We start from the raw sequence: 14,870 nt of genomic DNA, 5'->3' as shown, positions 1-14,870 counted from the left end.
AATGCACAGCAAATAGTTCTGCATGTGGCACGAACTTCCATTTTTTTCTACTCTCCTCATATCCTCTGGAAAAAAGTGATCGCTACATTCATTCTTCTTGAAATCCTTTCCTTACCAGCCACGTCTGCGATGTGGATCTAATAAAATGTTGAAATAAGCACCTTGTCCTTCGTTTCTATTCCTTTTTATTTTTAATTTTAATCTGTATGTGGATGATTTAATTTTTATTTTGAAAACAATGGTTGACAAAAAAGAATACACAATGAAAAACAATGATAAAGCGTCATATACATTTTGACACTAGTATTACGGGTGAATCTAATCAGCTGGGACTTGCTTTTACCTGTATTATTGTACCATGAGCAATAGAGCTGGCGAAAAATCGATGGCACTATCGACAATTTTTTAAAAATACAATATCGATAGATAGTTTTGTCTCTCTATATTATCGGATTAAAAACCCCTAACCTAAAATTCATTGGAATTAATAGAAATTTCGCGGCTTTTCGGTTTTGTGGATGTGAGAAAGTATGTCGGTAGCACACGTACAAATTTTTCGGAAAAATAAAATTTATTTTTATTAAGTCCCTGTTTATACAGGGAAAGTTGATGGGAAAGAAAATTGAGTTTATGGGCGAGGGAGTAGAGAGGAATAAGAGGGGGTACACACACTTCTGTACTGGCAAATTCTGTTTTGTTTCGTTTTTCTTCGTATACAACCTGAAGTTGGCTGCAGATTTGTTTTTGCATTTTCTTTCATTTTATTTTCTCTGTCGAGAAACAAACAGCAACGGAGACAATTGAAACAAAACCATTTGGAGGAAAAACTATTTTTTAAGCAAAAACAATTCGAATTAAGTGGAAATATCAAAATTAAAATGCAATTCAAGGGTTCTTTCATAATTAATTGTTTATCACACACGTCCATTTTTACTTTTCATTACAATTTTGCCTTGGCTTTTTTTTTTTTTTGAACGGCGCAATGAGAAAATGATTGTGAAGAAGAATAAGAAAAATTATAAAATTGACACAAACATGATTTCCGTGTCTAAACAACAAGGACATTTTAAAAGAAATTGAGAAGAAAAATTTTCTTTCCAATTTGCATGTCTAAACACGGTCTAAATAAAAGCAATTGTTTTTTTTTCACCTTTTTGATTTCTGTGAACTATTTTTGCAAAATGTCAACAAAAGCGTAGACATTTCCGCCATTTTCATTTCCAAATTAATGCTGGTGACAAATTAACGATAATATCGATAGCAATCGATTTTTTAAACTATTATATCGAAAATATCTAATGTTGGGAATATCGATGGTTTGCCAGCTCTAGTGTGTACCCCGCTTAAGTCCGTGTTTAGATGTACAAATTTCTCGGGAAAGTAAATTCAGTTTTTAGGCAATAAGGGGTAGGAAAGAGTATTGAGGAGCTCTTTCCTCTCCGCTCTCTCCCAAAAAACTCAATTTACTTTCCCGAGAAATTTGTGTGTCTAAACACAGACTAATGTTGGGAATATCGATAGTTTGCCAACTCTAGTAGAGCTGGCAAACCATCGATATTCTCAACATTAGATATTTTCGATATAATATTTTAAAATATCGATTGCTATCGATATTATCGTTAAGTTGTCAACACCATTACTTTGGAGATGAAAATGACGGAAATGTCAAAGCTTTTTTTTTTTGACATTTTGCACAATTAGTTCACAGAAATGTAAAGGAGAATAAACAATTGCTTTTATTTTATAAAAATATTAAAAAAATACATTTTACTTTTCCGAAAAATGTGTACGTGTGACTACGGACTTAAGGGGAGTACACACTATCATTCAAAACTGACAGTCAACGTACTTTTAGGACAATTTTCCGGAAAATAACAACTTTTATTTAGCTAAAAACTGTTGAAATACAATATATACTGTATTTTTTAGAGATTTCAAAAGAAATTTATAAGTTAGACCGTGTTTAGACATTCAAATTGGAACGAAAATTTTTCTTCTCAATTTCTTTTAAAATTTCCTTGTTGTTTAGACACGGAAATCATGTTTGTGTCAATTTTATAATTTTTCTTATTCTTCTTCACACTCATTTTCTCATTGCGCATTTCAAAAAAAATGGACGTGTGTAATAAACAATTAATTATGAAAGGAACCCTTGAATTGCATTTTAATTTTGATATTTCCACTTATTTCGAATTGTTTTTGCTTAAAAAATAGATTTTCCTCCAAATGGCTTTTTTTTCAGTTGTCTCCGCTGTTGTTTGTTTCTCGACAGAGAAAATAAAATGAAAGAAAATGCAAAAACAAATCTGCAGCCAAGTTCAGGTTGTATACGAAGAAAAACGAAACAAAACAGAATTTGCCAGTACAGAGGTGTGTGTACCCCCTCTTATTCCTCTCTACTCCCTCGCCCATAAACTCAATTTTCTTTCCCATTAACTTTTCCTGTATAAACAGGGACTTAGGTTTTGATATTCACGAAATAGTCCTCGATGACTGTCAGTTTTGCTTGTCAATGTGTACTATACATTACTTTCTTACACACACAAAACCGAAAAATACCGAAATTTCTATTTATTTCAATGAATTTTAGGTTGTGGGTTTTTGTTCCGATAATATCGATAGGCAAAACTATCTATCGATATTTAATTTTTAAAAAATAATCGATTTTATCGATAGTGCCATCGATTTTTTGCCAGCTCTAAACTCTAGTGCACGAACGAACAATATCGAATACATGGTACAAATATACAGGTAGCCGCATCGGCAATTGTTGGTAACATAAGATGTCAAAATTTGACATCAATTCAATGCAATTGACACATTATTGCTCTGTTCCAGAACCTGCAAGAAGCTACTACTTTTTACTACGATAACAATTTTTCCTTTATGTTATCGGAAAAAATAGTAAAAATTAGTAGATTCTTGCAGTACTGGAACAGACCATATGTTACCATCAGCTGGCTTGATAATGCTACCTGTATTATTGTACCATGATCGAATAGTTGATAAATCGATTATTAACCTATAGAACTCTTAATTTAAGGCAACAGTGATGAGTGACGGAATTCCAAGTTATGAAGAAAGTACGGATTGTGAAAAACACGGCTCCTGCAAAAAAGACTTGACGAACGAACGTTCTATATCCAATTAATTAGAATCGGTATTCTAATAATACGCGGACACACACTTATCGTATATTCCTTATTAAACAAAACACTTAAAAACGTAATTTTTTGGAGTTGGTAAACTTAATTGTTGGTGTACTTTTTCGATTCATAAAGTACCATACAGTACAGTACAAATGGAATCAAATTTCCATCACTGGTAGACAGTGACAGAATTTTTTCGTGAATACAAAAAATTTCAATTTCTCCTATTTGTATAATTTTACCTAAAATATTAAATCCTGTAATATTGAATATATTTTTAATGCTGGTATTTTTCGGAAATGTGGGAATAGAATAAATTCATCTGACGCTGCACTGCTGTAAAAGGTGGAGTTTTACGACGACCAAGCAAATTTGAGACAATAAAGGATACTACTTGCAAAGTAAGGAAGAAACAAAATGATGTTTTCATCGATAAACAACTCCTTCGAGCAGGACACTCATGATACAGACGGTAACTGTGATGGTCCCGATTTGGATTTTGTTTATGCTGACGTCGATACATACCAAAATGAAATAGCCGAGCTATATAGCTATACGGAATTCAGTGAATTTCAACAGAATGTTAAAGCATTCGAGGACCAAATGGACATGTACAACTTACCGCCTAACTGGCAGAAGTTAGACGCATCCAGCCAGCGGAGCATTATTATGAAATTGATTGACCAATTGGAGGTATCTAATCGGCAATTTCGTATGCAGGCCGCTCGGTGCATTCTGTATTTGGCCCAAGGGTGTTGGGCTGAAATTCAATCTGACGAGGAACAACAACAGAATACGCGTGACAACGTGATTGTCTTGTATGAACTGGGTATATTTTCATCATTCTTGGATCTTTTAAATATGGAAATAGAGAGTGCCTGTTCGCCAGACATTGTAGCTGTGAAAATCACCAATGTCACTTTGGGTGACTCGGCTGATTTGAGAGTGATTTTGTCCGTGCTATATATAATAACTGAGACCATACGGGATGAAAAGGAGAAAGGTAGTGAGGACTACCGCAAAATTGCCGAAGCTTTTGTTCAAGAGATCAACAGTCCTTTGCCGGATGGAGAACTGTTGGCAGTCAAATTATTAGGAATGATTACAAGATTCTGCAGCGGGGCTGCTCCCCATTTCCCAATGAAAAAAGTTGTTCTTTTACTGTGGAAAATTTCCTTGCTGGGATTAGGAGGCATGGAAGTTCTGAAAAATCTTAAAAATGAGTACCGTATTAAGGCGGGTTTAAGTCCAGTCACAGAGGATACATTGGAGGTAACGAAAACTATGCGTGCAAGTTCACCACCCGTTACAGCGGCCGATTATCTCGATAATCAGAATTTGAAGCGAAATGCTTTCCGCCGGTCATTAATGAAGCAGAGATTTCTTGACGAACAGGAGCAAATGGATATGGAGCTTACGCCGGGGAACGAAAGTGCACCAAACGGTGGCAACAATGGTGGTGGTGGTGGCAATGGCACGGGTCAAAATGGGGAAGATGAATATTATCGACCGTTTGAGGACCCCTCCAATGGTGCTTCGTCGTCAACAATTACCACAGCGAACCCAAACAATCTGCCATGCTATAACGCCCAACCGCCCGTTGTTCAACCCGCGCAGATGACAACCTGCTTGCCCTGGACACCGAAAGTACGCCAAAAGGATATTGACCAATTTTTGGATATTTCACGTAATAAATTCATTGGCTATTCCTTAATTGACGACCATGAAAGCCTTGCCGGCCTTCCTCAGCCCATACACGAGGGAGTGCAAACGCTTAAACGTCACATGTACGTGAGTCTGGCTGATATTCAAATCAAAAAAGAGGAGGAAATTGCACGCAATCCAATTTCAACACAAGAAGATGAAGTAGTCTTAACTCCTGCTGAGATTCTCTATCAGGCTATATTACCCAATTTACCACAGTACATGATTGCCTTATTGAAGGTTCTGTTGGCAGCATCACCCACTTCGAAGTCGAAGACCGAAAGTATTAACATCATGGCAGATGTACTTCCCAAGAAGATGCCGCTCACAGCTACACAATCCACCAAATTAACTGTCGACATGGGACGCCATAAAGAGATTATTGTAAAAGCAGTATCCGCAATAATTTTGCTATACCTGAAGCACTTCAAGCTCAATCACATATATCAGTTCGAGTTCATGTCTCAACACTTGGTATTTGCCAATTGTATTCCCCTGGTACTGAAATTCTTCAATCAGAACATAACCGAATATGTAAGCATGAAGAATACTATACCACTATTGGATTTCCCATCTTGTGTGATTGGAGAACAACCTGATCTGTCGGCGGAGAGTTTTGTATTTAGCGCAGACGTAACTGACAAACCATACTCCTGGCGAAATGTCTTTTCCTGCATAAATTTGTTGCGCATATTAAACAAACTCATCAAGTGGAAACATTCACGTGTAATGATGCTGGTAGTATTTAAATCCGCACCTATCCTTAAGAAAACATTAAAGGTTCGACACGCCATGATGCAACTGTACGTTTTGAAGCTGCTGAAAATGCAAACAAAATATTTGGGTCGCCAGTGGCGCAAATCAAACATGAAGACAATGAGTGCCATATATTCCAAAGTTCGACATCGTCTCAACGATGACTGGGCATTTGGTAACGATTTAGATTCTCGTCCCTGGGACTTTCAAGCCGAGGAATGTACACTGCGTGCCTGTGTTGATCGCTTTAATCTAAGACGATATCCCGAAGCCACTCAGAAATGTGGTTCTGGAGGTAATAATGGTAACGCCGGCAACAATGGCGAAAACTCAACATCTGGAAACGTTGCTGGGGGAAACGTTGATGGAAATGTCGGAAATAATGGTGGTGCGGGTGGAGTATATGCTGCCGCTAATGCTGGAAATGGTATTGCTGCAGGTGTTGGAGGGCAATTGCAGGATTATGGCATTGAAGGTGGTTTTCCAAGCGACGAAATTCTTACACATTCGGATTTTGCCTTCTTTGGTCACTCCGGTTGGTGGGACAGAAAAGTGGAATTAACTGATTATTTCAAGGCAAACTATACAACATGGCTGGAAGAAGAAGTCTACAATAACCAGACCGATTGGGATGCTCTCTAAGATATATGTGTAAGTACTAAATTGTTATCATATTATTTCAAATCGAACAATAACATTATGCGACATGAAAATTATCATTAATATTCTGATAGCGCTGCATGATAGAACCCCCGTTATGGGTCCCGTAAAAGTTTGAGTCTTTGACGTCAAATGGGATCATTTTGTCAGAACAAAAATGCTTAACACAAAGAAATCCATCAAACTTAATCCTCAAGGTTAGCCGATAGCTTTTATTGCTAGCGCTTTTATAATTTTCTTTATAATAATTTATAATTATAAAAAATATTTTTTTTTTTAAATAAATAAAAAATGATCCTCAGGTCAAAAACATCATGGTTAACTACATTTTTGAAGTTATTTGTATTCTTGAATTTTGAACGGTTTAGTCTCAATGGACTAAAAAGAAGAAAAAGGATAAAAATCGAATTTGTTTTGGTATTTTACTAGGGTGTCCAAAAAACAGGTTTTTCCAAAAAAAAAAACAGTTTTCGGTTAACCGAAATTTTCATTTTTTTCTAAAACCGGTTTTCGGTTTTCACAAATTTTCAAAACCGGTTAACCGGTTTAAACCGGTTTTGTAAAATAGGTACAAAATTGCTCATAATTGATAAATATTTGATTAAAAATGTGCGGAAAGGGGTAAATTAAGTAAGATGACTTCGTCATTATATAATTATCTCATAATATCCCTGTTATTTGACATTCAACCTCGAAGTGAGAGCAGCAAAATTATGACTGAAGTTGTGCTCTAAAAATTGTAAAAACCCTTACATATATAAAATTGTGTACCAAAAGAATTAAGTTTGCATTTTATTAAGTCTGGATTCTCCCTCATGTTTTGAGAATCTCAAATTATCGTGCCGTAATCAAACATGTATTTTGTTATCGTTACCCTTTACAACCTTAAATTCGACAAATTCTTAGTTTACTGTACTAATTTAAAAACATATGAGTAACGTTATTCAAACTACCTTGTGATATTACGTATACGCAGTTTTTTCATAGATCGTTCAATTGAACTAGATTGGCCAACTATACATTTTACACAAAATATTTTTCCAATTTTAAGGTATCTGATATTTACAACATTGCCAATACCCTGTGTTATGTCATGTTCACACGAGTGTTTCAATTACGTTGTTCGCCTGTCGAACGACATACACGAATTAACCCGTTTCCACGACACCATTCGTAATTAACAGAAACATAAACAAAATTTCCTTCATTTTTGTTTCCTTGTTTTCACGAAAATTTGAACCGAAAACACATAAAATATACATTAAATGAATTGGGAAAACAATAGACTTTCCTTCAAATGTATCTTCTATATTTATCTGCACACATTTCATTAATTTTTTCCATAAGTTCTGAATAATTTTGTATTTTCAATATATTTTTATATTTTTCTATTTTCAAAATTAAAGAGAGAGAGAGACATGTCAAAACAATGTCTGTGTATACAGACTTTCAGTTATTTGTTTCTGATTTTTTACGCGATTTTGAACTAATGGACAAGAAATGTGTGTGGAATTAAGAAGGAAACACAACCATCTTCCTTTTGCATCTATATAAAATGTTTAGTTCATTAATTTCCAATCATATTTTTCCTTTTTCTAAAAAGTTTTGTGTTTTCAGCAAATTTTTCAATTGTGAATTTAGACATGTCATAATTAATTTTTTCGATAAATTCTCTCATTTGTTAGGGATGGGACATATTTTATCGTTGTTAGGAGAGTATTTCTAATCGAACAACGTAGAAAAATCGTCGTTCGTTCATAGAATTTTGTGTGGGAAATAAGTAATCTATTCGTAGTTATGGGTCGAACAACGAATAGAGAACGAACGACGTACCATGGAAACGGGCTATTAGTTAAGTTTAGTTTACTTTCAATTTAATATTAAAAATATTACTATTTTTTTGAAACCGGTTAACCGACACAATTAACCGGTTTTTTTCGGTTAACCGAAAATGACGTTTTTTGCGAAAACCGGTTTCGGTTTTGTAACTCAAAACCGGGTAACCGGTTTCGGTTTTGGACACCCTAATTTTGACCTTTTAGAATAGTTTCTACAGAGCCCGTATGTTTTAGAAATTTGTTTATTGAGATTTAAGGTATATTATTGCTCTGTTCCAGAACCTGCAAGAAGCTACTATTTTTTACTACGATAGCATTTTTTCCTTTATGTTATCGAAAAAAATAGTAAAAATTAGTAGATTCTTGCAGTTCTGGAACAGACCATATATGTATTTGGTATTTTAAACCATGACTCGAAAACTGACTTACAGTGTAAGGCTGACTTCCGTAACGTCAGTTGCTATGTTAATGTTTGTAAATGTCTTGAGCATCCTATTCCATATCGCTGTGATACAGAATTATTGCAATCCAAAACGTTACTGATGCGCATTTGAAACGCAGAATACACACAAAATACGCATCAGGCAATGCAAGAGCAAGAATTGAAACAAAGCAGTTTTATGACGTTTCGCAAGTCAGCCTAATCTTCAAGTGTTTCGAAACCTTGTTCCAAAATCTGACAAGTGATGTATATCAAATTTATTTGCTTCTACATTTCTTCTCACTTAGCCAGAAAACCATTAGGTACTCATAATAGGTGCACATTTGCTCCCCTCGCTTTTGATTGTTTTTAGCACTGTTCCCTTGTTTCACGACTACAAGATGGATTTAATTTTTCCAATATGTTCGCTTGGAATATGTTTCTATAAATGCAAATAATTCTTTAATATGTGAGATTACTTCTGGATACGTCAAGGGTCGGAGTTTTTCCTAATATGTATATCATATGTCTGCGCTGTTTTATTCCGATAGTACACAAACTTCTATTAATAATGATTTTTATTATATCGTAAACCTGATATCTGCTAAGTTTAAGGCCATTATTTTCCACATAAGGAATTGATATTTCCTTCCTGATCAGTTGTTTCTTAAGAACCAGCCGATAGAAGTTGTCCACTCTCTTAGATTGTTATTGATTCCCAACTCAATTTTGAAGACCATGTTAATATTCTTGGTAATAAGGTATGTACTGCATCAAGGCATTAATTATGGAATGGACATATATATTCTGGGAATTTGTCCTTAAACGTGAATATGCCGAAAATTTATATGCTATGACTTTAATTTTCACGAACACTACAATACATAACTAAACAACAATTGGCCTTATTAGACATACTTTGTAAGGATATATTAAAAAATTAAATGAAAAACATATCAGACGTAATATATAATTACATATAACACGAAAAGAGGACGGAACGACGAACTATGAGTCGCATAACCATGTGGATTTGACCATTTACCGTAATATAACAATTCATCTCAATTAATGAATCCTGCCATTGAAGTTAAATTGATGTTGATTTCATATTTTATATTACTTGATTATTTACAAGGTTTTCTTTTATCTCGTTTCAGTTATCATTGTCGCATGGCATATTCTACGATTCGCAATTATCTTTTACATTTAATAGCCGCATACAGCTAAGGAAATCCGTAAATGATGCGACCATAACAAATATTACATGCAGAAAGATTGCAACATAATGTCATTAGATACCCTTTTTATAAATAACCAACGGAAATGCCCAATACACATCTTTTGTCAACCATACACTTGAAGCATCATATCCATACGCAATTGAATAGAAATATGATCTGGTACAGTTGATCTTTGTTACACGCTATACCATATCTATGGATTCTTATGAACACACACACACACTCACGCAAGTTTGCATAGGAAACTTACATATGACTTAACATCTTTCGATAGCATCTAAGGAATATTACCTAAATAAGAATTACTTGCTTGAAGTACACAGCAATAAATTGACATGCAATAAATATGGGAATAAAAAAAACTCCTTTCGCGTGAATATCCCATACATCCATATGTACAATGACAAACTCGAACATGTAAACCATATTTTATTTTTCTCTTCGTTTTTCTTTCTCTTAAATTGCTATTGTAGTCAAATATGAAGATATCAACAAATATATTTATTTATTATTACATGACAATTTGGCTTTTCTTATTTGCTAACATCCGCTTTATGTTTTAAAAGTAATAACGGTTCGCTCGCTATTACTATATAATTGCAATATGTATTAACTGTACATGTATTGGAAGAATGTTCATTGTATCAGGAACATCTTTAATTGCAGTTCCCATCGGTATAAAATAAATTGAAATAATAGGCGATTTAATAAACATATTCACACATACACATGAACTCATAAAAACATTTAATGTAATGTTTAACGTAAAACATATAAATGTTATAAAAATATATATAATTTATTAATAACGAAATAAAATACACATTTACAAAAAAAAAAAAAAATACTTTTTTGTTCTTATTTTATATTAGTAATAATATGGATGCACTTGGTAATTCCTTGGAACTTACTTATTTTATCCTTTTTCGTGTTGAAATCTATTTGCAATCATTGCAATTTTCACATAGGGATCACTCAGATTTAAATAACAATATATTTACTAATTGTCAACAAATCTTCAGAATCTTCTTCTGTCTTGTTCCTAAATTCTTCTTCCACAGATCTTCGCCATGTAATCTTTGGTCGTTCCCGTTTCTGTATCCCTATGGGGTCCATTGGAAGCAGACTTTGGCAATATTTAGTACGAACGATACGCATTGACCAAAAGACTTTATTGATCTTTCTCAGACATCTATTTACAAAAATCTGCAATTTATTGGTGATTGTGCCGGTTACTTTCCATGTTTCACATCCGTATAGCAGAACCGATCACTCAGATACATGGTGGAAATTTTGTGCACGTTCAAACAACTCCGATAATTCCACCAATGCACAGTGGATCCACCCATTGGCCAAAAATAAAAAAATGAATGTCAAAATTTTGGTACAACATCTGGCAACTCTGACAGCTATGACATGGACCTTTTTAAAATATATTAGTTTTTGTTTCATTCGAACGCGATCTTTTTAAGAATAGCTTCAAAAGTCGGAACATTTGACTAATATTTTTTGTTGTGAGTACAACCTATATTTTAAGTGCAATTAAATATATTCAAAATATCGCGAAACTAATAGGTATAGCAAAATATTATAGTGGGTTTTGAAGGAGGAGGTATTAGCTTAGTTTTCATTAAAAAATAGTGTTTTATCGTGTTGTGGAATTCTAGTTAGCTGCATATTTTCTTAGTGTATTTTTTAATGCCAATTCGATCATATACTTAAATTTGACCTAAGGTTTTAGGCATGATGCCCACCAGTGCCCACCTCGGGAATAATTTTCCAAAGTAGGTTATAGGTTTAAGATTGTTCAGTATTAAAATCAGCTGCCATCTAGTGCCAGACTATAAATGGTGGGTCGCAGAATAAGGCTGCCCTAGAATATTGTATCTATGGATATATTAGGGTGTAACTCTGTTATCTGAGCGCATACATTAACGTAATTGGCATCAATGGAAAGGTCAAGAATTCTTCTTCCATATATGACTTACGTCGGTGGTATGTGTCTTCGAGGAAAAAACGCTATAAGATATATATTAAAAATTTTACCAATTTTCAGACAAAAATTTTGGTTTTTTTAATCCGCTAAATTGGTTGGATTTTATGTTGTTTGGGAGATTGTTTTGTTTCCCCAAGCATATTTTTGCATCATAAGATAATCGCGACCTTTGTTCATAACATTTTGTATTAACAGCATAAAACAATTCTTACCGTATACCCCCTCCAGAGGGGAAAGGGGGGAGAATGTTACGCTCGTGGTTTCTTAAAACACTTTTCGCAGCAGCACAAAGCTGTAACCGGCGCATTGGCTTGATTTTTACACTCTAAATATTTTTGGCCACTTATTCCATACAAGTGGATCCACTGTGCAATGCTCCTAAAAGTATTTCAGAATCGTATTAAATTCCAAATTTTGAGCATGAGCATGCTTCATTTCTACCCAAGAGTATATTTTCAGTCCATTGCAATTATGGAACTGAACTCTTATTATATCATTAAAATAGTATCAAGATTTTTTACACTGTGCGTTTGAAAGAAAAACCTGTACCAGTTATACTAGTACAAATTTTAAACGGCTTCGTTTGAGTACGAACGATACGTTTGAAAAATTTTTTTTTTTTTACAAAAACTGGGGCCTAATTATGTGATTCGATATCGAGTTGTTTCGACCTGAGTACTCAAAGTTGGGATGACAACACTCGTTATCGAGTAAAATTATCGAAAAATTGAGCATAAATTTGCGAGTAATTTCTCGAGGCCAAATTGCCTATCGTAAACAAATAAAATGAAAGATTTTTTATTGTCTTTTTGTTTAAAATGTAAAAATTGTTGTTTGGTGTCGTTTTATAGAAGAAAAACGATGTTAGTAAATAATTTGCAGCATTTTTTAGACAATATAACAAGATAAATTGCGAAAAGTCCTTTGTAGTCGTTTTTAGAAATTGTGATAAATTTAGAATCAAAATGCAAGCAATCATTAACCATTAGTTTTGGAGTCATTAAAAAAGTTGAAAAATAAGCATTTTTGCAAAACAGAAAAAAAATATTTAATATTAATAGCCTTTATTTTATAAGTGAAGTGCTTTATAAACATTTCATCCCCCGTTGTTTACCAAAGGAAATATTCTCTCAGAGAGGCTAATGCAAAACACCCACCAAACTCTCTCTCATTTATTTTGAGAGAGGATTATTTAGGTAGATGTACTAGCAATCTGTTACTACAATGTCAAAAAGATTTTGCAACAATTATTCATTTTCTTTTTTCTTAGCACAACTTCATTCAGACATTTTTATTCAATGTATTGTTAAACAAGCATTTACATTTTTCATTCATAATTTTGTTTTTATAGTTCTTCCTTTCAAACAAACACCATTTTTTACATCTACCTTCATAATATTCCCTATAGTACACATAGGTTTTCATAGTTCATAGGTATGCACGGGCATCCACTGGTGGCTGCTGTAAAATACTCTTACTTTTATTAATTCAACAAAACTCAGACATACAGTATGCAAAGTTCATATTCGTACACACCTAAAAAATTAATAAAATCTTAATTAATTCCATATTTTATGTGCAAATATGAAATAATTGATAGGAATTACCATAATGAAGAAAGATTTAAGAATAACAAAACACATTTTGAATTTATTCCGTCATTTAGGTATAGATGGCGCCTGTGTGGGTGGCAAAGTTCGTATTCGTACACCTATAAGCACTATATATTTGGAGTTTTTAAGGATTTTCAAAGCAAAATACCGCAAATTTTTGTTCTTTTCTTCTTTTGGAATGCCTCTGCTATAGAAATATGTAAAAATAACGGTAATTTTATTAAAAATTTGGCATGAACAATAAGTGGGACGAATATTTGAAATACTTAAGAAAAATGTTCTAGATATTATTAACTATTGCGATTTATTCCAGAATTTTGGACGAAAATAGCTAATAGCAGTCCTTCTGTAACAATATTCAAGGTCTAATATGTTGTCAGCGTTTGGAAATGCAAAGAAACGTAATCCGGGCTTAGGCAAAGTAAACACATTTTTGGTTTATACTTGGTGAAAATCGCAAGTTTCGTTTTATATTTGACATTAAATGTATTGAAGTTTTAGAATACAGCTTCGAAAATCATTTTATGTCAAGACATATCGGAAATTACGATGAATAATAATTTTTTTAGGAAGAAAATTTCCCCGAAAATAATGCATTTCTTCAAAAGGTTACCCCACGTTCTTTCCTGTACAATTTACATCATTCTTTTGACATTTTTGTACTCATTTTAAATCCTTCGGTTAAGAAATATAATTTTCAAGAAGTAAAAACAATTATTTTCACGATTTTGGCAGTCATAAACCTCGTTCATAGTAAGCGTAGAATTTCAGTCGTACGCAGACAGTATGAAAACTTGTACAGTTTCATGTTTCTTCACAATTTCTCACAGTTTTCGACATAAAATGTTTTTCGAAACTGTATTCTAAAACTTCAATACATTTAATGCCAAATATAAAACGAAACTTGCGATTTTCACCAAGTATAAACCAAAAATGTGTGTACTTTGCCTAAGCCCGGAATACGTTTCTTTGCATTCCCAAACGCTGACAACATTTGTTTTCATATTAGACCTTGAATATTGTTACAGAAGGACCGCTATTAGCTATTTTCGTCCAAAATTCTGGAATAAATTGCAATAGTTAATCATATCTAGAACATTTTTCTTAAGTATTTCACATATTCGTCCTACTTTTTGTTCATGCCAAATTTTTAATAAAATTACCGTTATTTTTACATATTTCTATAGCAGAGGCATTCCAAACGAAGAAAAGTACAAAAATGTGCGGTATTTTGCTTTGAAAATCCTTAAAAACTCCAAATATATTGTGCTTATAGGTGTACGAATACGAACTTTGCCACCCACACAGGCGCCATCTATACCTAAATGACGGAATAAATTAAAAATTTGTTTTGTCATTCTTAAATCTTTCTTCGTTATGGTAATTCCTATCAATTATTTCATATTTGCATATAAAATATGGAATTAATAACGATTTTATTAATTTTTTAGGTGTGTACGAATATGAACTTTGCATACTGTAGTTCGAT

The 14,870-nt window shown here is 33.4% G+C and overlaps 1 protein-coding gene across 1 annotated transcript; it reads left to right on the top strand.

Annotated features, from left to right (window-relative positions):
* Window positions 1–3,019: 3,019 nt before the first annotated feature.
* On the top strand, window positions 3,020–10,617 carry Strip (striatin interacting protein). The gene is made up of 2 exons (XM_073986560.1): window positions 3,020–6,260; window positions 9,689–10,617. Exon 1 carries the CDS (start codon window positions 3,567–3,569, stop codon window positions 6,249–6,251), a length of 2,685 nt encoding a protein of 894 aa, XP_073842661.1. The 5' UTR covers window positions 3,020–3,566; the 3' UTR covers window positions 6,252–6,260; window positions 9,689–10,617.
* Window positions 10,618–14,870: the final 4,253 nt, after the last annotated feature.

This window comes from Musca autumnalis, unplaced genomic scaffold (assembly GCF_047663935.1).
Source record: "Musca autumnalis isolate F117 unplaced genomic scaffold, ASM4766393v1 scaffold_4, whole genome shotgun sequence".
Lineage (NCBI taxonomy): Eukaryota > Metazoa > Arthropoda > Insecta > Diptera > Muscidae > Musca > Musca autumnalis.
This window is presented reverse-complemented; position numbering and strand designations above follow the sequence as displayed.